Genomic DNA, 19926 nt, shown 5'->3' on the forward strand with positions numbered 1-19926 from the left:
GTTTGAACCTAAAAAGCTGCAAGCATTCGCTGTGCTGACACTTCACATTTCCAAACTGGAAGCAATTAGAAGGTTATCTAGTTACATTACTGAAATTTCAACATTCCAACTCACATTTTCCAAACCAAACACCAAATTTTACTTTGGTGTCATGAAACAGTATGGCCATTCAAAGACAAGAAAAAAAAAAATACAGGGGGCAAAAATAGATTTTGCCCTAAGTGAAAAAATATCCCTCAAATATTATCACAGCTATTTCAGGGACTGTAAGGGTGGGGAATTGGAGGTGAAGTTGAAGTATGGCAAGTTCATCATCCTTCAGAAATGTTAGCAAATGCTCACAGAGGAAATGAAACAGTAGTTTGTCCTAAAGACTTCTAACTTGCCCAAGCTGCTGTAGGTTTCCACCATTAGGACAAAAGACACATCCCAGAAATGGCTCATCATCTGCCAAAACTGAATTGTCTTGAAGACATTCATCAGAATGTTTGAAATGTGCTTTAGAATAGAGCAAGGTATTTTCCCATAGCTGGTTTCTCATAAAATGCTAACGAATTCTGACTCATTTTCTGAAAGAAAGAAGAATAATCAAAGAGAGGAATTCAGCCAGAGGCAGATGTTTAGCATGGAATATTTCAGCCTAGGAGTTAAAGCCTAACAAAATGGTGAGCAGCCAAACACAGGGTTTTGTGAGGACACATGAGAAGCTAGGACAAAAAGACTGTTAGAGTACTAGCAGTGTTGTAGGTCCATTACTATAGAGAACACGAGAGATTTTCATTTTACTGAAGAGGCAGACCTACTTAGTATCACTTTCTGTTCCACATGTTGTAGTAACAAAGAGGACACCCTCACACCACACCAGAATGACAAAGTAACCCCCTGTCAATTAGTAATTCAGGTGCAAGCAACATGCTGAAGGCTTGATTGGGTTTAAGTCTGCATGTCTGTATAATTTTCAACATACTTGTTCTGAAAACAATTGGCTAAAGACATTTGTGGTTCCCTGATGTTACTTTCTAGTGAGTCTTCAAATACTGGGGGAATGCCAGAAGACTGAAAGGCTGATGATATTGTGCTAGTATTTGGGAAGAGCAAACACAGTGACCTACAATAACTGGAGACCAGCTAGGCTGACATCAGATCCAGGCAGAGTGACTGGAAAAGTAAGGAAGGGATTAAGGCTAGAACCATAACATGCTGTTCCACAGAGGGAGCATTTTGAACATGGAGCAGTGGACACAGGATGTAAACCTTCTAAAGCTTCACTGAGAAACTGTGAAACTGGCTATACCCAGCAGATTGGGTGTGACTTAAAAAATCATACAACCTTCTCAAGAAAAAACCCCTAACATTTTCACTATCACTAATGTACTCTAAGTGGAATGCAAAGAAAAAACTAATCAAAGATTTCATAGAACTAGCTCTGAAACTAGAACTTTTTATCAGTGGAGACTCATAGCTGAGTATGAACAGTTCCAGCAGGATTTGAAAGCAAGCTCTGACGCTGTTCAATGGTTTCATCAATGATATCAGAACAAGTTAAAGAAATAAGAACCTGTTTGGATACCCAAATTTAAGTATAGTTGTGACTGGAAGAGGACAGGCTTGACATACACAGTGATGTGGGTAGCCAGGCATACTCCAGGGAAGCAGACCTGGGTACAGCACAAATACTTCTGCATGTTTAGGTAGAAGAGACACAAAAGATAGCTGGAGACCAGGAAAGTGGATCATAGAAAACAACAGCTACAAAAGTGATGAAACCACTTTGGACAACCAGTTCAACGTGAAATCCCTCATCTTGCTGTGACCAAAGCCAGATCAGACTCATTGAACACACAGGAGGCTGAGCAGCAAACTGGATCTGGCCAATGCTTTTGATGAGACTAACACTGGAAGAACACATACAGAGTGCCTGTCCTTGCTCTTAAGGTCATGCTGAAAAGTTTGAGAGGGTGCAGCCATACAAATCACTTCAAGAGTGGTAAAAATGCTTTAAAGATCCTTAAAGACCTCAGTCTGTTTAGTTTATGAAAATAGTGAAGCAGCATGATTTTGCTGCACAAGTGCCAGAGAAGGAAAATGCCACATACTAAAGAGCCCTTTAATCTACTGGAGAAAGGCTTTACAAGAAACAAAAGAAGGGAACTGAAGCCAGACAAACTCAGATTTGGAAGAATATCCACTTAAAAATTTGGGAGTGGAATTAAGGACAAGCTTCCAAGCCAAGTGATAGATTCCCTCATCTGTATGTTTGCAAATTAAGACCAGAGGACCCTCTGAAAAAGAAAAGTAAGTGAATATATGCTCAGGAACAAGCTGCCAGCTTCATCCCCAATAAATGCTCGAAGCTTCATAGCCTACGGTCACACACACACAAATTGATAAAAAACACTAACCATTTCTTCACACTTCAACTCTGTGACCCCATTATCTCCAAAGCAACACTGCTGAAAGGTGGTGCTGTCAGTCACTTGTAACTAATTCACAGAACTCCCACTGCTGCTTTTAGAGTGAAGTGCCCACTGCAGTTACGCTTCACACTCATTTCATGGTTGTGTTCCATTTGCCCATATTTGTTGTCATTCACAGTTTCACCACTTGCCCGTGAATACAGCTGACTTCAAAGAAAAAATAAGCAAGGTGGTTATAAAGAAATAACAAGAAGGAAAAAAAAACACCCTATAAATTAAACCTTAAATTGTCCTACAATCTGTTGGAAACACCGTTTCTCTGGGTGATGCCAGAAATCAAGCAGCTGTGAAGAATGTAGATGGAGGCTCTTTAAAACAAGTTCTTGACCTCTTGCATTCAAACACTTTGATGAGTGAGATGTTATAAACCATCATATTTAGACGAAGACAATCAAGAGAGCATTAAACTCAAGTCAGGCAAAACCCACAAAGAACAAAAGCTTCAGCTGTACCCCTCTGTGGGCCATAGATACACACATGTAAGTACAGAGTTTTACACAGTAGAGTAGTATATGTGTAAAGCTTCTTACCTGAGGGGATTTTATCATCTGAAACACACTGATGCCTCCAAAAGCTAATGGCAGACCTCTCTCTGTTCTGCAGGCGACACAACCTCTCAGCTAGCCCACCCCTGCAGAGAATAAAGGAATGCTCAGTTTTGCCAGGAGTCAGTGTGCAAGTGCCAAGTGAGAAGCCATGGGACAGATGGAATATGCATGCTTTGCCCCTTAGAGACAGAAACATACAGTAAAATTACATTCTGCAGATTAGTTCCCCTACTTTGAATTTTCCAGTGGATGTACTCCCAACAAGGCATACACTTAGGGTCAACACACACAATAAAACATTTTTACTATCTGCTTGTCTAAAATCTTCATGTTTTCAGTCCTGTTTCCACCAGAAGGATTGTAATGCAAGGTTCTCTACTTTTCTTTGCACTTACACAAATCCTGACAGAGACTCCAGACACTGCAAACTCAAAACAAACCACCAGTGTAACCACCAGTTGTAACAGGTTGGTTGCCTTTTTTTGTGTCCCCCCCCTCACCCCCCCCCCAAGAGTTGTTTGGCTTTTGGCAAGGAGTGATCACAAAAATATTCTTTTACCCATACTTGACCCTATGATTCATTTCACAAGCTGGGTCAAGTGTGTAGTTTCAGTGGTCTGAACACTCTCCAAGACAAAAATTAATTCAGCATTCCCAAGGTGAGGAGCAGAGGAGTGGCACCTAACACAAACACATTTAAGGTAACACTAAAGTAATTCCTAACCCTAGAATCAAAGCCAGAAGACAATTTCTCACTTTAAGAACAGAAAGACTAATATGTTGGAAGCTGTCTTTGGGTTATTACAACAAGCTTAGGACTACTAGGGGAGTATCTGAGCATTTTTCTTTGGCTTCAAATAAGTTACTTGCATTAAAACCTACCTCATTCTTTCCTTACAGTGCAAGTTTTTTTCCACAACAAGTACTATCCAGTATATCAATAAAGGTTTCTATTAAGGTGAAATGTGTCCTTGAGTTAAACTGGTTTAGGAATCAGAGATAATATACAAGCACCTTAACATTATTTGTGCACAGGAATAGAATTTTTTTTTGCTGAGGAAAAAGAAAAGACAAATAGCTTGGTAAAGCTCACATTGCAAATGTGAAACTGGGAGGACTCACACCTGTGGAAACCAAAGATCAGCTAAAATGGCTAAGCAGCATCCCTGGTAGGCTGTAAGAGTCTCTTTGGTTAGCAATTACTGAGCAATTTCACCTGCAGACAAATCAACACGTTATATGCAAAGTAGTTCACAGTCTCAGCTGGGTTTCTAATGAACAACTACATACAGTTGGCAAGATTCTAACTGTCACAAGAATTACTAGAGAGCATGGCTAAACATTTCAGAAGTGAAAGATCACAGACTGAACACTGAACTGTTCAGAGTCACTTTTGGGACAGAGTGATCCATGAAAGTTTTGTAGTTTACATGACCGCATCTCCTCTCTGGCTGATGTGGCTGAGGCAGGGAAGAGAGAAACTGCTACCAAGAGTACAGTCAGTCACAGAACTTCATGTAGGATAATTTACTCTGCTGAAGACATTTTGCTCTAGCCACTTTTCCCCCCAAACCTGAGCACTCAGGCACTACTACTGCACTGCAACACTTGTGGGCAAGATAGCACTGCAAAATCCAGCAAGCTAGCTGCCCAGTTTTTTTTCCTGCCAGGGAACCATTCTCAGATGCTGTTGTAATTCAGCTTGGCTGCATGGTCAACATGAGCCACGCTGGAACAGGTAGATGCCAGCTCAGCTAGGCTTAGAAACACTTTTTGAGTTTGCTTCTTTGTCTCGCAAGCATGAGTCTGCAACTGAACTCTTTGGTCTGACTACAGCAAGACACTATACAGCCAGCAGCTCAAAAACTCATTTCGCTGAAAGAGAACTGTTCAACAGGAGTGTTCCAAACCCCTGCTCTATTCTCTGCATAGGCAACAGTGAAAGAAATATATTTTCTTTGTTCAAGTAACACTAGAAAGCTTTAGGATACCTGCAGAAGAGAACAGCTATTACTGGCACACAGCCTGTTTCTCTCTCTTTCTCTGTGCTGGGCTATGGTTGTGTCCAGTCTGTTCCTGCTTTTCCTTGTCAACACTTTGTATCATGAAGGATAGTAAGTGCCTGGTCTGGTGGCTACTACAATACACCATTCCTGTTTCAGGCCTGATACACCTACCAGAAAGGGTCTCACTGACACTTACAGCTTCATTACTACTTTGCTAACCATGCCTGTAGTAGGATACTAGTAATCACAGAGGTCCATGAATAGTAAAGCTGTGCCTTTACCTTAGCAGCCCTCTGTGCTAATAAAATTCCTTGATACTAATCACCATCCCTCCATTCACATTCCAAAGGCAATTAAAGATAGCTCAAGCAGAAAACATCATGAAATGTTTTGCATCTGCTTGGCTGCAGAATATAAAATAACCAAGAATACTTTTATGACAGGTTCTCAGCTGGTCACTGGAAATGAGGTGGTTTAAAAATGTCCATTTCATACATTGGGAAATTGGAAAACACAAATTAAGGACATGTCATGCACAAAAGGCATTTCTGTGACAAGGCAGAGAGTTGGTAGATTATGGTTTGTTTCTTTTAAAAGGCAGAAACAAAGACATTTAATCACCTCCCCAAACCCAGCTGGATCAAGCTCCTTTTTAGCTCAAACATGTAAAAGAAACAAAGACAGACTCATTTTTCTGTTACATAGTCTAATAAATTTGATGACAATGGCATTTGAAAACTACTATTTCCTTCCCATACAGTACAGGTGCCCACACTGTTGAAAGTGTCAATAAATGTGCTGTGAGATACTGTGAACTGTACCCATCAAGACATTCCTGGCTGTGCGTGTGAGAGAGAAGACAGAATTACACAGAGCTTACACCAAGCAGAACATGGCACTAATCAGGTGCTGACTACAGTGTAAGAACCAACTCCATGCTTTGAACAAAGCTAAATGGTTAAAATTACTACTATGTTACTCCTAATTGTACATGTATGGATTGTTATACACCTAATGAGCTTTTATAGTCAGTCTTCGGTAGTTAACTGGCTTTACTGGGGCTAAGTCATCCTTCAGCATAGACTCTATCATGTGGAAGTTGCTCATTTTGGTAATTCAAAGTAGAGATTAATAATATTTGCTTTACACTGTCCATACATCATCCCTCTGAAAAATTCCCTGGTTTACCTGGCTTTTCATAAATGGTTTGGATTAATTTTGCCAGAGGAGAGTTTTAATGGCATCAAGGGCAAGGACTGGATCCTACACTTTAAACCACCCTTTTCTCTCCCTGCTTTTTTTCCATTTCCCCCCTCTTTTTCACCCCCCTGCCTTTACCAGGTCTTAGTTGACCTGTAGTCTGTGTTTATTGACACATCTAGCTGCTTCAAGAAGTTAGGGACAACATCTTCAGCTCCCTCTTTTGCACAGCTCTAGCTCTTACGACGCGCTCTACCGTCCTCCGTAACAAACCCAACATGTGCTGAGCGTGTTATGTATGTATTTGGCAAATATGTTTTGATTACTAATGTAGAATTTCTGTAATCAAGGGAACTGACAAACTGGATTTAAATAACAAAACCTGTAATTTGAGAGGCATACTTCACCGAGCAGCACATTAGACTTGCTCCCAAAACGCTTTAATATGAGCAAATTGAACACATTTGGCGAATCGTTAATACAAAGGCCGTTCAGGGAAGCCAAGCTGCTCAGATACAATCTCTACTGCCCACAACCTTTTTTATTTTTAATCACAAAGCTTTCAGAACAGCTATTTTGTTCCTTTAAATCCCTGAAGGCAGGCTGATTTAACAAGCAGAAATCCATGTCCGCTGAGCTTGTTGAAATACCACATTTAGAACAACAGTTTGCCGTTACTGTCCACGTCCAACAATAGCCACATGAAAGACAGCTTTGATGACCATAAGAAAGCTCAGCAGCTAGTACAAAAGCTCAGTTTCTGGTGGTTGCCTCTTCCCACAAACTTCAGCAGCGTGACTGAAGAGTTTTGTGCCACTGTGAGGCAACTATCACCAAAAGGTAACGACGAACCTGCTCTGTGACTCTCAAGCTGCTGCCCCCCTAGCTTCCTACTCCAACGAGGCTAAGAGGGAAAAGAAGGAGGCAGGGGGAAGAGTGAGCATTAGTGAGTAGGGCGTGTTTTGGAAAGGCATTTCCAGTCTTTCTGAAGTGCTGGAGGTCTCTGTTTATTTCTTAAGGTTTTAATTCAGTGAGGCAGTCACCAAAAATAACCCCACATTCATCTAGGTCAACTTCTCTCCAGACTGCATTTGAATTTAAGAACAGTAAGCACTTAAGCATCTTGTTACTGAGTTGTCTCCTCATATACACTATACTCAAGACCCCATGTACTTTAAAACACCATAGACTATATAACTATATATCCCCATCTCAGGACTGGGCAATTTCCCTCCCTCTATGTTCAAGGCAAGGACAGAACTCCTTTCATAGTTCCGACTTAAGTGGTGAAGTAACTGACTTCACTCAGTTACGGCAACACTCAGCCATCCATTTCCACTCCACAGGGTGCTTGCTAAAGAAGGAAAAAGGCCCCCTAAGCACGCTGGCATTTCATTTGTCAACACTACAAACCCATCAGCTATTATCAGCTATTTTATGACTTGCAAAATTAGCCACACTGGATGCTGACAGTCACTACCAAGTGCTCCTTTAGCATACAGAATAGACACATACAAATCTCCTCTACAGAGGCCCAACTCCTCTCCACTGCAGAAGAGAAGCTGTCAACTTGAAGTAACAAGGGATGAGAAAGAGTAACTTCAGCTTCCTAGATCACTCAAGCTCAAAAACTAGATTTACAAGCTTTTGCCTTAGGTGAACCACCGTTACCATGACCACTGGCATGATTCTGTCTGTTAAGTGTGGGCTACTTTTCTGGAATCAAAGCATGACATGATTTCTTTTCCTGTGTGATAGAACAAGAAAAGACCAAAAGTTGAGGACAATAATTTGAAGTCCCCACATTCGTGCCAGCTCCTTCCTGCCCTGGCAGTCTCCTTTTATTTTCAGGACCCCAGTTGGCCTCATGCAACAACTGGATTTCATTTTACTGCATGAGGCAAACCAGGACATGCTGTAATTTTTCTCATATTTTGATAAAGGAAGTCAATTTTAGCAGACCAGATCTGTAAGTGATCTGCATACAAGTAGATATAAGATAGTTCAACTGAATTTCCCAAGATTTTGTTCTACTATTAAACTAAACCAAGCCACTCAAATATTAAAAAACAACCAAAAAGCTCTACCATCCACACTATCTCCACTCAACCCCAGCTTCCCTAGCACCAGCCTGGAAAAAGAGCCCAGCTAAGCAGAGGCTTTTGGCTTTCCTCCACCTGCTGCACAGTTCCAAATTGTCCAAGTGGAAGCCATGGGCCAGATCCAGCTTTCAGGATGATTTCCCTTGCTCATTGCTTTCTGTGCTGTAGCCATGACCTGCAGCAGAGGTGAGAAGGAAGGAGAAAGGAGAAAAGCAATGACTGCTACATAATATTTAGCTATATGACCAGAAAGGAGGTGGTGTCAGTCATCTGTCAAGATGCTGACAAACCTTTCCCCAAACCAGCCTTCAGACCTCAGCTCAGAAAACCTGAGCTTTCCTATGAAGGATGCAGATCCTTATCCACTGTTAGCACACTAATGAAAATGTACTCCATCAACAGTAAGAGGAAGGATGGGACAGAGACAAAGGAATGAATGTCCTGAACAGGAAGAGTGAAGAGATGACAACTACCTGGACAAGCAAAGTAACTAGATAAACAAAACTCATAACTAAGGTATTTCCTGCCTGCTTTCCTGTTCCCAAAGGAACCCAAGGTGGAACCACAGTGAAAAGTCCTGCAGACTCAGCTCCTCTGGCCACTCCAGACAGATTACATTCTATGCAGTTGTGGTTGGTTTGGTTTTGTCTATTTTAAAAGCTTGTTTCAGAGTACCTTTTGCACTAAGATTGTTGATAGTGGAGGTCATCAGACGAAGCTGGTGGGTGCAGATTCAAGTCATGTTTACACCCTAGGATGTTATTGCAGCAGCCAGTTTTTGTGGCTTCAGAAAACTACTGGGAAAATTCACAAAAGGATGAAGCCTCTGAGGGTTACAAACAGCTCCTGAGCAGGAAACTGCTGAAAGCTGGAAGAGCACCTAGGCAACATACCACCGTATGCTTATCCTGTTCTTATTACCTTCATACATATTTCCTTTTGGCCACTAACAGACACTTTAAGGTGTTACAGCATTGGTCTGACCTAGTACAGTCTATGTGTTTTTAAAGCAACAAAAAAATAAAGCTTGATTGCATAAGCAAAGCACTTTTAAGTATAGAGATCCTCAGTAATCAGGACTTTCTAATCTGTTAGCTCAGTTAGCATTTTGAAATAGAATGGAATAGAATTAACCAGGTTGGAAAAGACCTTCGAGATCATCCAACACTAGCTGATTAACTAAACCATGGCACTAAGCACCTCATCCAGTCTCTTCCTAAACACCTCCAGTGATGCTGACTCCACCACTTCCCTGGGCAGCCCATTGCAATGGCTAATCTTTCTGTGAAGAACTTCTTCCTAACATCCAGCCTAAACCTCCCCTGGTGCAGCAAATAGCCAAGAACATTTTTAGAGAAAAATAATGTATGGCTATTTAACCAAAGGAAAGCTTTAGTTCTTAAATAATTACATAGAATACATAGAATAAACCAGGTTGGAAGAGACCTTCAAGATCATCGCGTCCAACCCATCAACCAATCCAACACCGCCCAAGCAACTAACCCACGGCACCAAGCACCCCGTCAAGTCTTCTCCTAAAAACCTCCAGTGATGGCGACTCCACCACCTCCCCAGGCAGCCCATTCCAATGGGCAATCACTCTTTCTGTATAGAACTTTTTTCTAACATCCAGCCTGAATTGATTGATAGAATAAATTGATTGATAGAATAAATTGATTGATAGAATAAAATTCACCAGGTTGGTTAATTCTATTCTTAAACAATTAATTGATAACTGCACATAGAATCAGGGAAAAAAAAAAAAAAAGCAAGAACCACCTTGTTAAAAGTACAACAGACATCTCCAGAAGCACTGCTTGCAGTCTCCATAGCTTGAGGCATAACTTCACTTATACCATTTAAGTTAAAGCAACTTTCATTAACTCAGTATAGCAAGTGAGAGTTTCTGCACTGTAATTAGTTACAGAAATAGGGATTTGTGAACATCAAGCTTACACTGCTTGGTTTTTGCTGGTTGTTTTTGGTGGTGGTGGGTTTTGGGGTTTTCTTGGTTGTTCTTCTCCCCAACAGTTAGCTATCTTTTTAACACATTTAATTTGTCACAGAGATTTAAACTTCAAATGAACCACTACATCCCACCTTTGCCTAAATACCGCTCTGTCCTGCACTACTTAGCCCTATTGCTCATCCTACAGTGTTTTGGGTACAACATCTTTGCAGACTGTCTGGAGAGGCACAAAGCAATGAAGTGATTACAAGACCAACCACAGTATCACAGTATCACTAAGGTTGGAAGAGCCCCCAAGGATCATCAAGTCCAACCTGTCCCAACAGACCTCACGACTAGACCATGGCACCAAGTGCCACGTCCAATCTCCCCTTGAACCAACCAGAAGTATGTCCTCTCACTCATACCTGTAAGGCATCATAAAGCATTATTAGAAGTACAAAACCTACACCTATTTGTAAACAGCAGCTCAAGATCAAGAGCTTTCACCACAGATTTTTAAACCTCAGCTGAGTTCTTTCTCGCCTTGGTTGCTCGCTTACAGATAAGCAACATTCCCCTAAGGTTTTGGAATCTGCATCTCTGAAGTGTTTATCCCTGAAATGCCTTCCTACTTTTCTGCAGGCATTATTTGGCTTAAAAAATAATGAACCTATCCTTAAGGCTAACAGCCCATTTACCTCAGTAGCTTCCTCTTCTTGGCGGACTCAGTGGGGGCTCGGGGGGCCCTGCCTGGCTGCTTGCTGGGGGTGCGGAGCAGCGCCTGTGCTGACCTCAGCCACTCACTGGCTGGCCGTGCTCCATCACCCTCCGTGTCCACTCCTGACCTCCACTGGAGTCTCTCTGCCATGGTCACCAGGCCCGTGTCTCCTTCTCCCACGCTGTCGTTATCGGATGAATACTCAGAAATGCCTGCCGAAGGTGTCTAAACAAACACAAACACAAAGCTATTTAAACAGAGAGCTGGTGAGACAGCACAGATTTAGAGAGGCAGTTACTGGGGCTCCCCAGTAAGCCACAAACTGAGTGTCAACTTATTACTGTAACTTGGATGACTTCACTGTGCATGACATGGATCTTTTGGAAGTCAACATGAGCTCCTGAACATAAGGACCATCTCTTGAGGGACAACTGGGATGAGTAGCTTTCATTTTTTTCAAGCAATGAGACCTGCAGAAATTATCAAAATGGTAAGCCAGTGCTTGTCTCTACCAGGAAAAGTATCCAGACAAGGGTGAGGATTAAAGTACATTTTCAGGAAAGCAGAAAAAGGCAGGGATTCAGAGTGGCAAGAAAGCTGAGAGGCAGATAGAAGGGCAACAAAGCTGGTGAGGGCATAAGCCCTGTGAAGAGAGGCAGAGGGAGCTGGGGTTGCTTCATCTGGAGAAGAGGAGGCTCAGAGGAGACCTAACTGCCATCTACAACTACCTGAAGGGAGGTTGTAGCCAGGTGGGGGTTGGTCTCTTCTCCCAGGCAACCAGCACCAGAACAAGAGCACACCGTCTCAAGCTGTGCCAGGGGAGGTTTAGGCTGGAGGTTAGAAGTTCTTCACAGAAAGAGATTTGCCATTGGAATGTGCTGCCCAGGGAGGTGGTGGAGTCACCATCACTAGAGGTGTTTAGGAAGAGACTGGAAGGGGTGCTTGGTGCCATGGTTTAGTTTATCAGATGATGTTGGGTGATAGGTTGGACTTGATGATCTCGAAGGTCTTTTCCAACCTGGTTTATTCTATTCTATTCTGTTTCACATCAGGATTCAAGTTGGAGGGTTGGCTTCCATAGTCTAAACAGTGAGAGTAAAACACATGCCTCTGTTGAGAACTCATAGCTAGCAAAAGTATGTAATCTCTTATTAAAGCAAGAATTTGACCACTAAAGCTGGCCTTCCCCCATGCCCAGCAGGGCTACAGCTTCCCAGGAAGGTTTCAGAAGTTGATAAGTTATCAGACCACATGCAGGTAGCTCCAAGGAAGGATCAGTCACTGGTGAGCAAACAGCACTGAGAGCAAGCATGGCTGGAGTTCAGACTCACAAAATCTCACTGGTACTCTTCTCCCAGAGCATCACAGGACACACTGAACTCATCCCACTGAAGGAGGGATGCAAGAAGAGGATGAAAAGGCCCCAAAACTAGTCTATAAAGAGATGTGGAAGGATGAGAATGCTGGCAGAGAAAATTCACATGCTTGGGTTCAGCTTGTTTTACTGTCTTCTAGGGGGGTGCACAAGCAGGGCAAGGCAGCTGGGTTGGCACCCTAACATGAGCTCTACACAGTTATGTCTGCTATGCTCTCTTGACCTAATACTTCTTAAACTACTATTAAGCAAAAATACTTAGAAAGTGGCATTTTACTTAGTACAGAACAATCTAAACCTTTGGAAGAGGCAGAAGACTAAGAAACAAGAGCTGGGCTCAGTCTTCAGGAACTGGTTGGGAAAAAAACAACCAACTACCAAAAAAACCAAACCAACAACCCAAATGAAAAGAACCATTCTGTGCAAGTTCTGGCAGGGTAGTACAGTACCAGTCCCATCACTAGGACCACCAGCACTAGCACAGATCAAGGCTACTCAGTAAAAGAGAACTCGGCCCAATCCCTGAAAGAACCAGAACCCAATGCCAAAACACTAGGGTCACATTTTAAATGGGGAACTGGAAAACCCCAAGGGCTGATTTTACTCCCAGAGAGCAGAGTCACAGATCACACTGGATTGGAAGGGACCCTCTAAGGTCACCTTGGTCCAAGCCCCCTGCAGTCAGCAGGAACACCACCAACTCCATCAGGCTGCCCAGGGCCTCTAGTCTAACGCAGTAAGCAGCTCTCCACACAGGTTGACTGACAATTTCCTTAAAGACAAAAGAGGAAAGGGAGGGAAAATCACTGCTAATGCTGTTGTATGTCATTAATTAGTGTAATCATCTGAAACCAACATATCTCAACTGTGCATAGAAATGAGTTCAGCTCTTGCCAGTTCTTTAATGCATTCTTCACGTAAATGATGAGACACTGCGTTCGTGCTCTGAGAGCTCACCCAAACACTCTGGAAATTGGAAGGACCTTTTAAAGTTATCCAGAGAAGGAGAATAGCTAAGAGAATGTAATTAATATCAGCCTATTTTAAACACAACACAGTCAACATTTGTCCCCTGGCAACAATATTGCTCTGAAAACAAACTCCTTCCACATTGGCAAAGGGCCAGAAAGAAAAGGTTTCAAACAGCACTAAAGCAGTAAGCAAGCACTTGAGTCTTAAAGCACCGTTCCAATGCACCCTTTCGCTTTGGGAATGCTTTAATTTTGCTTGAATTGCTACGATAGCCACTGCCCCTCAAAAAGGATACAAACCTCGACCTCTTTGAGAAAGCAAAATGTTTGCTTTGGATCTTCTGAACAAGCTCATCAGCTGGCATTAAGAAGCTTCAGCATGCTGCAGTATGTCCAAATCTCCTCTTGCTGATAAAAATTTGCTATCTAATTCTACATAGACATAGAAATAACTTTTTTTATTTGTTTTTGCAGATAGAGGTCACTGAATCGGTCATTCCCTTCCCTAAAATTAATACATTTCTTCCCTTCTGTTATCTTACTCCAGCTTAGCTCAAATGGCAGAACTAATAGGGTTTCTCAGAAGGCACCCTTAGGGAACCAGGCTTCAGCAGGCCACAGCGCCAAGTTATGTCAGAAATGGAACCAGTATTCGAGACTTTCAGACTTTGATCATTGTACACAGAGGAAAATTAATCTTGTGGAATTTTCTTTCCTCCTTGCTCTCTCTCCTATCTTTATCTCTATACTCTGGAAGTGTTTTCTATTATTGCCTCATGATTTTTTTCCCCCCCACTCTTTTCTGATTCCCTTGCTCTTTTCAGAGCTAATTTACACTTCTCTTAACTACCGTCTAATGACAGCTCTCAGGATGGGTGGAAGATGACTAGTATTAACAACCAGAGCGAACTTGGGCAACTATCCTGCCACCTCTCCTTTTAAATACAGTCCTCCTTTCTGATAAGCAAGGCTCCATTTGCACTCCTGGGACTCTTTGAGGTCATGCACGCAAAGGGATTCAAATGCAGCAAACCTCTACAGGGAGTTAGTTACAGGATACAAAGCAATTCTATATCTTGCATGGAGCTCTCCAAAAACCAGAATGAGCAGAAAAGCTACTGGATTTACTACAATGAATATTCACAAGCATAAATCACCAGAGCAGTGTGTCAAAAGGCTCAGGCTATGCTAACGAAGGCTTGAAGCTAACTCCACCAGAAGCTGGCTTGCAGGACTATGGGGAGTAGGGTAAGGGTGAAAGAAAAAAAAATCTCCCCCTTTAATTAATCAACATAAAATTAATTCAAGCATTGTGCACACAGATAGTACAGGATATTATTCAGCTTCATAAAGATAATAAAAGATAAAGCATTTAACGCTTGCAGTTCTCTTCAAAGCTTTGTGTTTTCTGAAGCTCCAACCGAAGCAGCGAAGTTCCTGCCAAGTATTTTCCTGGTATCTTGAGAAATAATTTAGTTCTCTGTAAGAGAGCTGCTTTCACTCCAGAAAGATAAAGTTCAGATATACCTTCACACAAGATACTGAATATTCAAAGTGCAGAGCTAGGCGTGTGCTGCTCCCTGGGTGACACCAAGCTTTCTTCTCACGGAATAACCACAGCAACAGCACGCAAAATGTGCGAGATTAGGTAGCTGTGCGTGGGCAGAGATAACAGTATGACAAAAAGAACAACAATGAAAGACATAAATCACTAATAAGATATTTTAGGACTTGCAAGCCCAAACTGACACAGCATATTAACTGGAATTTTGTATCTGGAAGAACCAGGCAGTGTTATTACAGAGACAGCATATATTTAAAATGGAACTCAGATAATGCCTGGTTGTTTAGCCAAGCACAGCATTCCTCCTCAGCACATGTGCTCAGACCATCTGATCTGCCCTAAATATTTATCAGTGGGGCTGGTCCAGCACACTAGGAAATGACAGGTCCTGCTCCACACACATTAGCATTTTGTGGCTGCCATTGCAGGACATGGAGCCACACGCTCTTCGAGGCCACCAGAACAGCCGCCTCAAGCATCTAGCTGGGCATCCCCAACAGCAGCTACCACTGAGCTGACAATGGGTTTGCTTCTTTCTCCCTGCTCAGCCACTGCTAAACTTCAGCAGCATCTCCCTTCATACAAAGATAGGAATGAACTTTTGCTATCTCCTAGATGCCACCACCCCTAGGCTGGAATGTAGTCATTAACACACAAAATCATTTCTGCCAAGCAGCAAAGAAGAATGCTGTATCTAGTGAACATGGAGGAGACATGCAGGGAGCAACACTGTAATTATTCAAAGCAGAATTTGGTCACAGGCTGCACCCTCATCTCCTCTTAATGGTGTTTTGAGACCTTTAAACAAGGGGTTTGGACTTCTCTCCTATGACTAATTAAAAAGGATTCATTGCATCCAGGAGCCTAGTGCTTCCTATCATAAAGGAAATTGATTCATGATTATCTCTGAAGGAAGGAGGCCAGCTACTAGCCCTTATGCACCACTGCTGACTCTGCTGGGCTTCCCTTTGGAGAGCTCCTGGGAAAGTCTTACTCATGTATAAGCCCATTTATTCTGCAAACTCTGTCAAAAATTACAGCTGCAGCAGCTACTGTCTTTAAAGGTTACCCCAAGTATGATTCAGTTCAAAGGAGGAATACCAATAGCTGTTATCAAAAGCAAAGGGGACAGTTTCAGAGATGCCCTCATGGACCAAAGGAGTTGAAGGAACTTTGACATAACTGCAGGAATTACCAGCACAATATAGCTGCTGTTGAGTACAACCAGCAGTTATCTTCTGGTGCTGGGCTTCCTGCACAGTTTCTAACACCAAGAAAAGGTGTGGAAGGTGGCATGGACAGGAACGCTTGCTTCAAAGAGTGAGGAAGTTGAAGTACAGCAAACAAGCCCACAGAAATGGTGTTTTAGATCACACATGAAATAATTAACAAAAGAAGTAACTTGTATCATCATTTATCAGCTCCTGTATCTGGTGGAGATCATAGTGCCTTGAAGTGGAAAATGAGGTGATGATTAGGACCACATGCAGTACATTGGGCTGTACATTCTTTATTATAAAGGGAGAGGTGCATGTTTTTGTTTGGTTTGAGCTCACACATAATCCTGTGCACACACACACATCACTGGCAGGCAGTATCCTGCACACAGCACTAATCCTTTTAGAGAGCAAGAATGGAAAAAATATTAGCGTTAAGGTTTTGCACACAGAAACCTCACGAAGATCTCTTCTCGGAAAGAAGAACTCTGGGAGAGGAGTGATTTAAACCACAACAAAATGGACTTTTTATAGACCTAATGACAAGATGGTGTTTTACTGACTTTTTGGTTTTTTTCCCTCCCCCTTCCCTGAGCCAGTGGTAAGGAAGATGAAATCGAAGCCATAACTTCTAATCCTGAGCAGAAACCTCAGCTTTTACAAGGCAAACAGGTTTAGCAGGCTATACCTCTGGAGATACATCCACAAGCTGTTCCAGCCTGCCTCTCCCAGAACAGGTTGTTCTAAGGCATGGATCAGCCAACCGAAACAGGTGAGGCTGTCTTCTCAGCCCAAGTGCCTTTTCTTTCCTTTTTTTTTTCCTTTTCTTCTTTTTAAGTACAAAATAAGTCAGTAAAGCTAAAAGTACTGTGTTTATTTCTCAGTATACTCTTCAGATGTACAATTAAATAGCGATTCTGAAGGCAAAATGGAACAAAATGGCTGCGTGCCAGGCACAAAGGCAGGTAAGAGAAGGCAGGTGGAGGACAGTGAGCTAGAAACAGGCATGAAGGAGAAGTTTGCTGACAACAGTTAAGGGATACTGATTTGCACTGCATGAAGCCTAAAGAAAAGCCCGCTGCCATCTTGGCATCTGCAGCATTTGTGCTACAACCACACCTCTTAAAAGCATCATTTTATTAGTGAAATGAAGCTTTAGCATTATAAAGCCAATCACTTCCTAATATTCTGCATTACCACTGAGCTCTCCACCAGCCTGTGATCAGACAAGCAGTCAAATTCTAAGAGACCCAACAACGCTGAAAAATGTCAATATAGGTAACCCAGGAGTGCTTTTCCTGCTTTGTCTGGTTTTCTTTCTTTTAATCATACAAGGTCATCCTCAGTTTCTCCTAGGGAAAATAACTGGCTGTTAAAGCCAGTTTGGACCCATTTAAACATACTGTTAGCCAACATTACAGCCAAGTGGATTACTGTAACCCTTGCTCTCCATTCCTTCCTTAAGCAAAAAAAAAAAAAAGAGGGGAGGGGGAAGACGCCACTTCACATGTTGCATCTTGCAAACTATTCAGGGACAGAACCAGGGCTCCTCTCCTGCAACTGCATATTATCCCACGCAGTTGAGCTCTCATCTTGATAAGGATTCTCCAGATGACAGTCTCAAGTTTTCAAATATAAATACCTGCCTCTGATAGGGCATGCAGATAATTACATCATTTCGCACAGAAGCCTCAACATCATGCACTGCAGCCTGGGCACACGAGAAAATTACAGTCAGCTTAAAATACCACTTAAACAGGGTTTAGTTCTTGACACAGAAATTGTTACTTTCATGTTTCCAAGGCGCAGATGTTATCACGTGGTTTGATAACCTACTTTCACATTCTTTGTTTGTAGTTATTCGCTCAGTTTCATTTATTAAAGTTAGTGGATTCAGGCCATGAAACCTCAGTTTTATTGTCTCTATTTTAGGTGATGCTATGGTAATCAGCCAGGTTAAAGCCTGGATGTAACAAGAGGACTCAACTGAAAGGCATGATTAAAAGCCAAATTATTATTTATGAGCTAAACCCTAAAGCGCCTAGACTAAACACCTGCAGGATTCAGTAGGAACTGTTAAGGGAGGAAATACATTTCCATCTTCAAGCAACTCTGTTTTGTTCCAAGTCTCCAGAGACCAAAAAATGCTTGCAATGAGAGGTAATATCTTTAACTAGACAACCTGATTTAACTGTGGAGAAAACAGGCGAGCTTTCAGCATTGAGCCCTTCTCTAGGTCCCAAAAGTTTGTCAGTTTGTTGTTTCTTTAACTAGATAACTTGGTCTGGATAAATTAAGTATTTCCTTATAATAATAGCTTATACAGTTACAAATAACAATCCTGCAAGCCTTGTAACACAGATTCATGGAACGGCTTAGGCTGGAAGGGACCTTACAGAGCATCTGCTCCAACCTCATCACCATGGGCAGGGTCACCTTTCAACTAGACTCAGCTGCTCAAGCCTCATCCAACCAGGCCTTGAACACCCCCAGGGAGGAGGCATCCACAGCCTCCCTGGGCAACCTGTTCCAGAGTCTCACTACCCTTGTACTGAAGAACTTCTATGATCCAGTCTAACCCTACTCTCCCTCATCTTAAAACCATTCCCTCTAACCCCATTGCTGCTATACAACCTAATGAAAAGTCCCTCTCCAGCCTTGCTGTAGGATCCCTTCAGGTATTGGAAGGCAGCTCTAAGGTCCCCCCAGAGTCATCTTTTCTCAAATTCTTTCTAAAAAAGAAGCCATGAGAAAAATACCTCTCACAGTAATGTCACTTTTAAGACCAAACAGACTTTAAAACATCTTTCACATGGTATTTTCCTTCAAAAGGTAGGTGATCACTGCAGGCATGTTATTTTCTGAGATGAAAAAAAATAATTCCCCCCAAAAAACCCCAAACTGAAACAAGAGAGATGGCACACAGGTATTCAGTGAAGAACAAGTTATGCACACTGACTTCTCATCTTTGGTTATCTGCCTGCAGCTTCCTGTGAAAGCCCTTAGAGAAGCCCTTATCAAGAAAGGACAAGTAAAAAAGAGAGAGGAAACACAACTGGCAGTGTTGTATAACACACCAGTGCAATACAGGCATCATTTCTGCAATAATGCTCAGCACTGAGGGGATTGGTTTTGTTTTGTTCATAATTTCCACAGAGGTACACAAGGCACTTCTTAAAATTGAGCCTGTGCTCTTGGAGCTCCAGCAGCGCCGGCGGTCACAGCTCCAGCGCTGGCAGCTGCAGGAGACACCGGGCTGCTGGGCAGTGCAGCACATTACATAAATTTGCTTCTACTCCCACTCACTCCACATTCTTCTCAATTGACTGTTCTCCCCTTTGCCCCATTTATTGCTCCACAGGGCCTGCAGTACTGCCCCCAAATCCTAAAATAGCCGCTTCATTTCTTCCCTCCTCCCCATTTGTAACTTCTTGCAACCCCTTCCCTCCCCTCCAGAAGTCCTTCCACAACCTTCCTTCTCTGGAGCATTTGTTTCACATTTTTGCGCTGTTAAAACCACTTTAAGCAGCGAACATTTCAGGGCAGGAAATCTCTTCCACACTCTGAAATACTGCGTTAGGGATGACAGTATGTGTGTGCACACAAAAGCACCCTCACCTCAACTGAATTTCCGTGAGGATGAGAGCACCTCTAAGCAAGACTGAAGGAACAGAGGGCCCAGTTTAATTGCTCTTCCAAATGAGCCAAAGAACACCAAACAAGAAAACCAGATACAACAAAAATTAAAGAAAAAGAAACACATTAAATGTACTCTGCTAAAATCACTTCTGCCTGGA

General features: G+C 42.4%; 1 protein-coding gene across 1 annotated transcript in view; it reads right to left on the minus strand.

Annotated features, from left to right (window-relative positions):
* SPIDR (scaffold protein involved in DNA repair) overlaps positions 1 to 19926 on the minus strand; it is a 193757-nt gene that overhangs the window by 136976 nt on the left and 36855 nt on the right. Inside the window, 2 exon segments of the mRNA XM_054180137.1 lie at positions 3008 to 3108; positions 10983 to 11227. Coding sequence (XP_054036112.1) covers positions 3008 to 3108; positions 10983 to 11227 — 346 coding nt within the window.

The sequence above is a fragment of the Dryobates pubescens genome, chromosome 3 (genome assembly GCF_014839835.1).
Source record: "Dryobates pubescens isolate bDryPub1 chromosome 3, bDryPub1.pri, whole genome shotgun sequence".
Lineage (NCBI taxonomy): Eukaryota > Metazoa > Chordata > Aves > Piciformes > Picidae > Dryobates > Dryobates pubescens.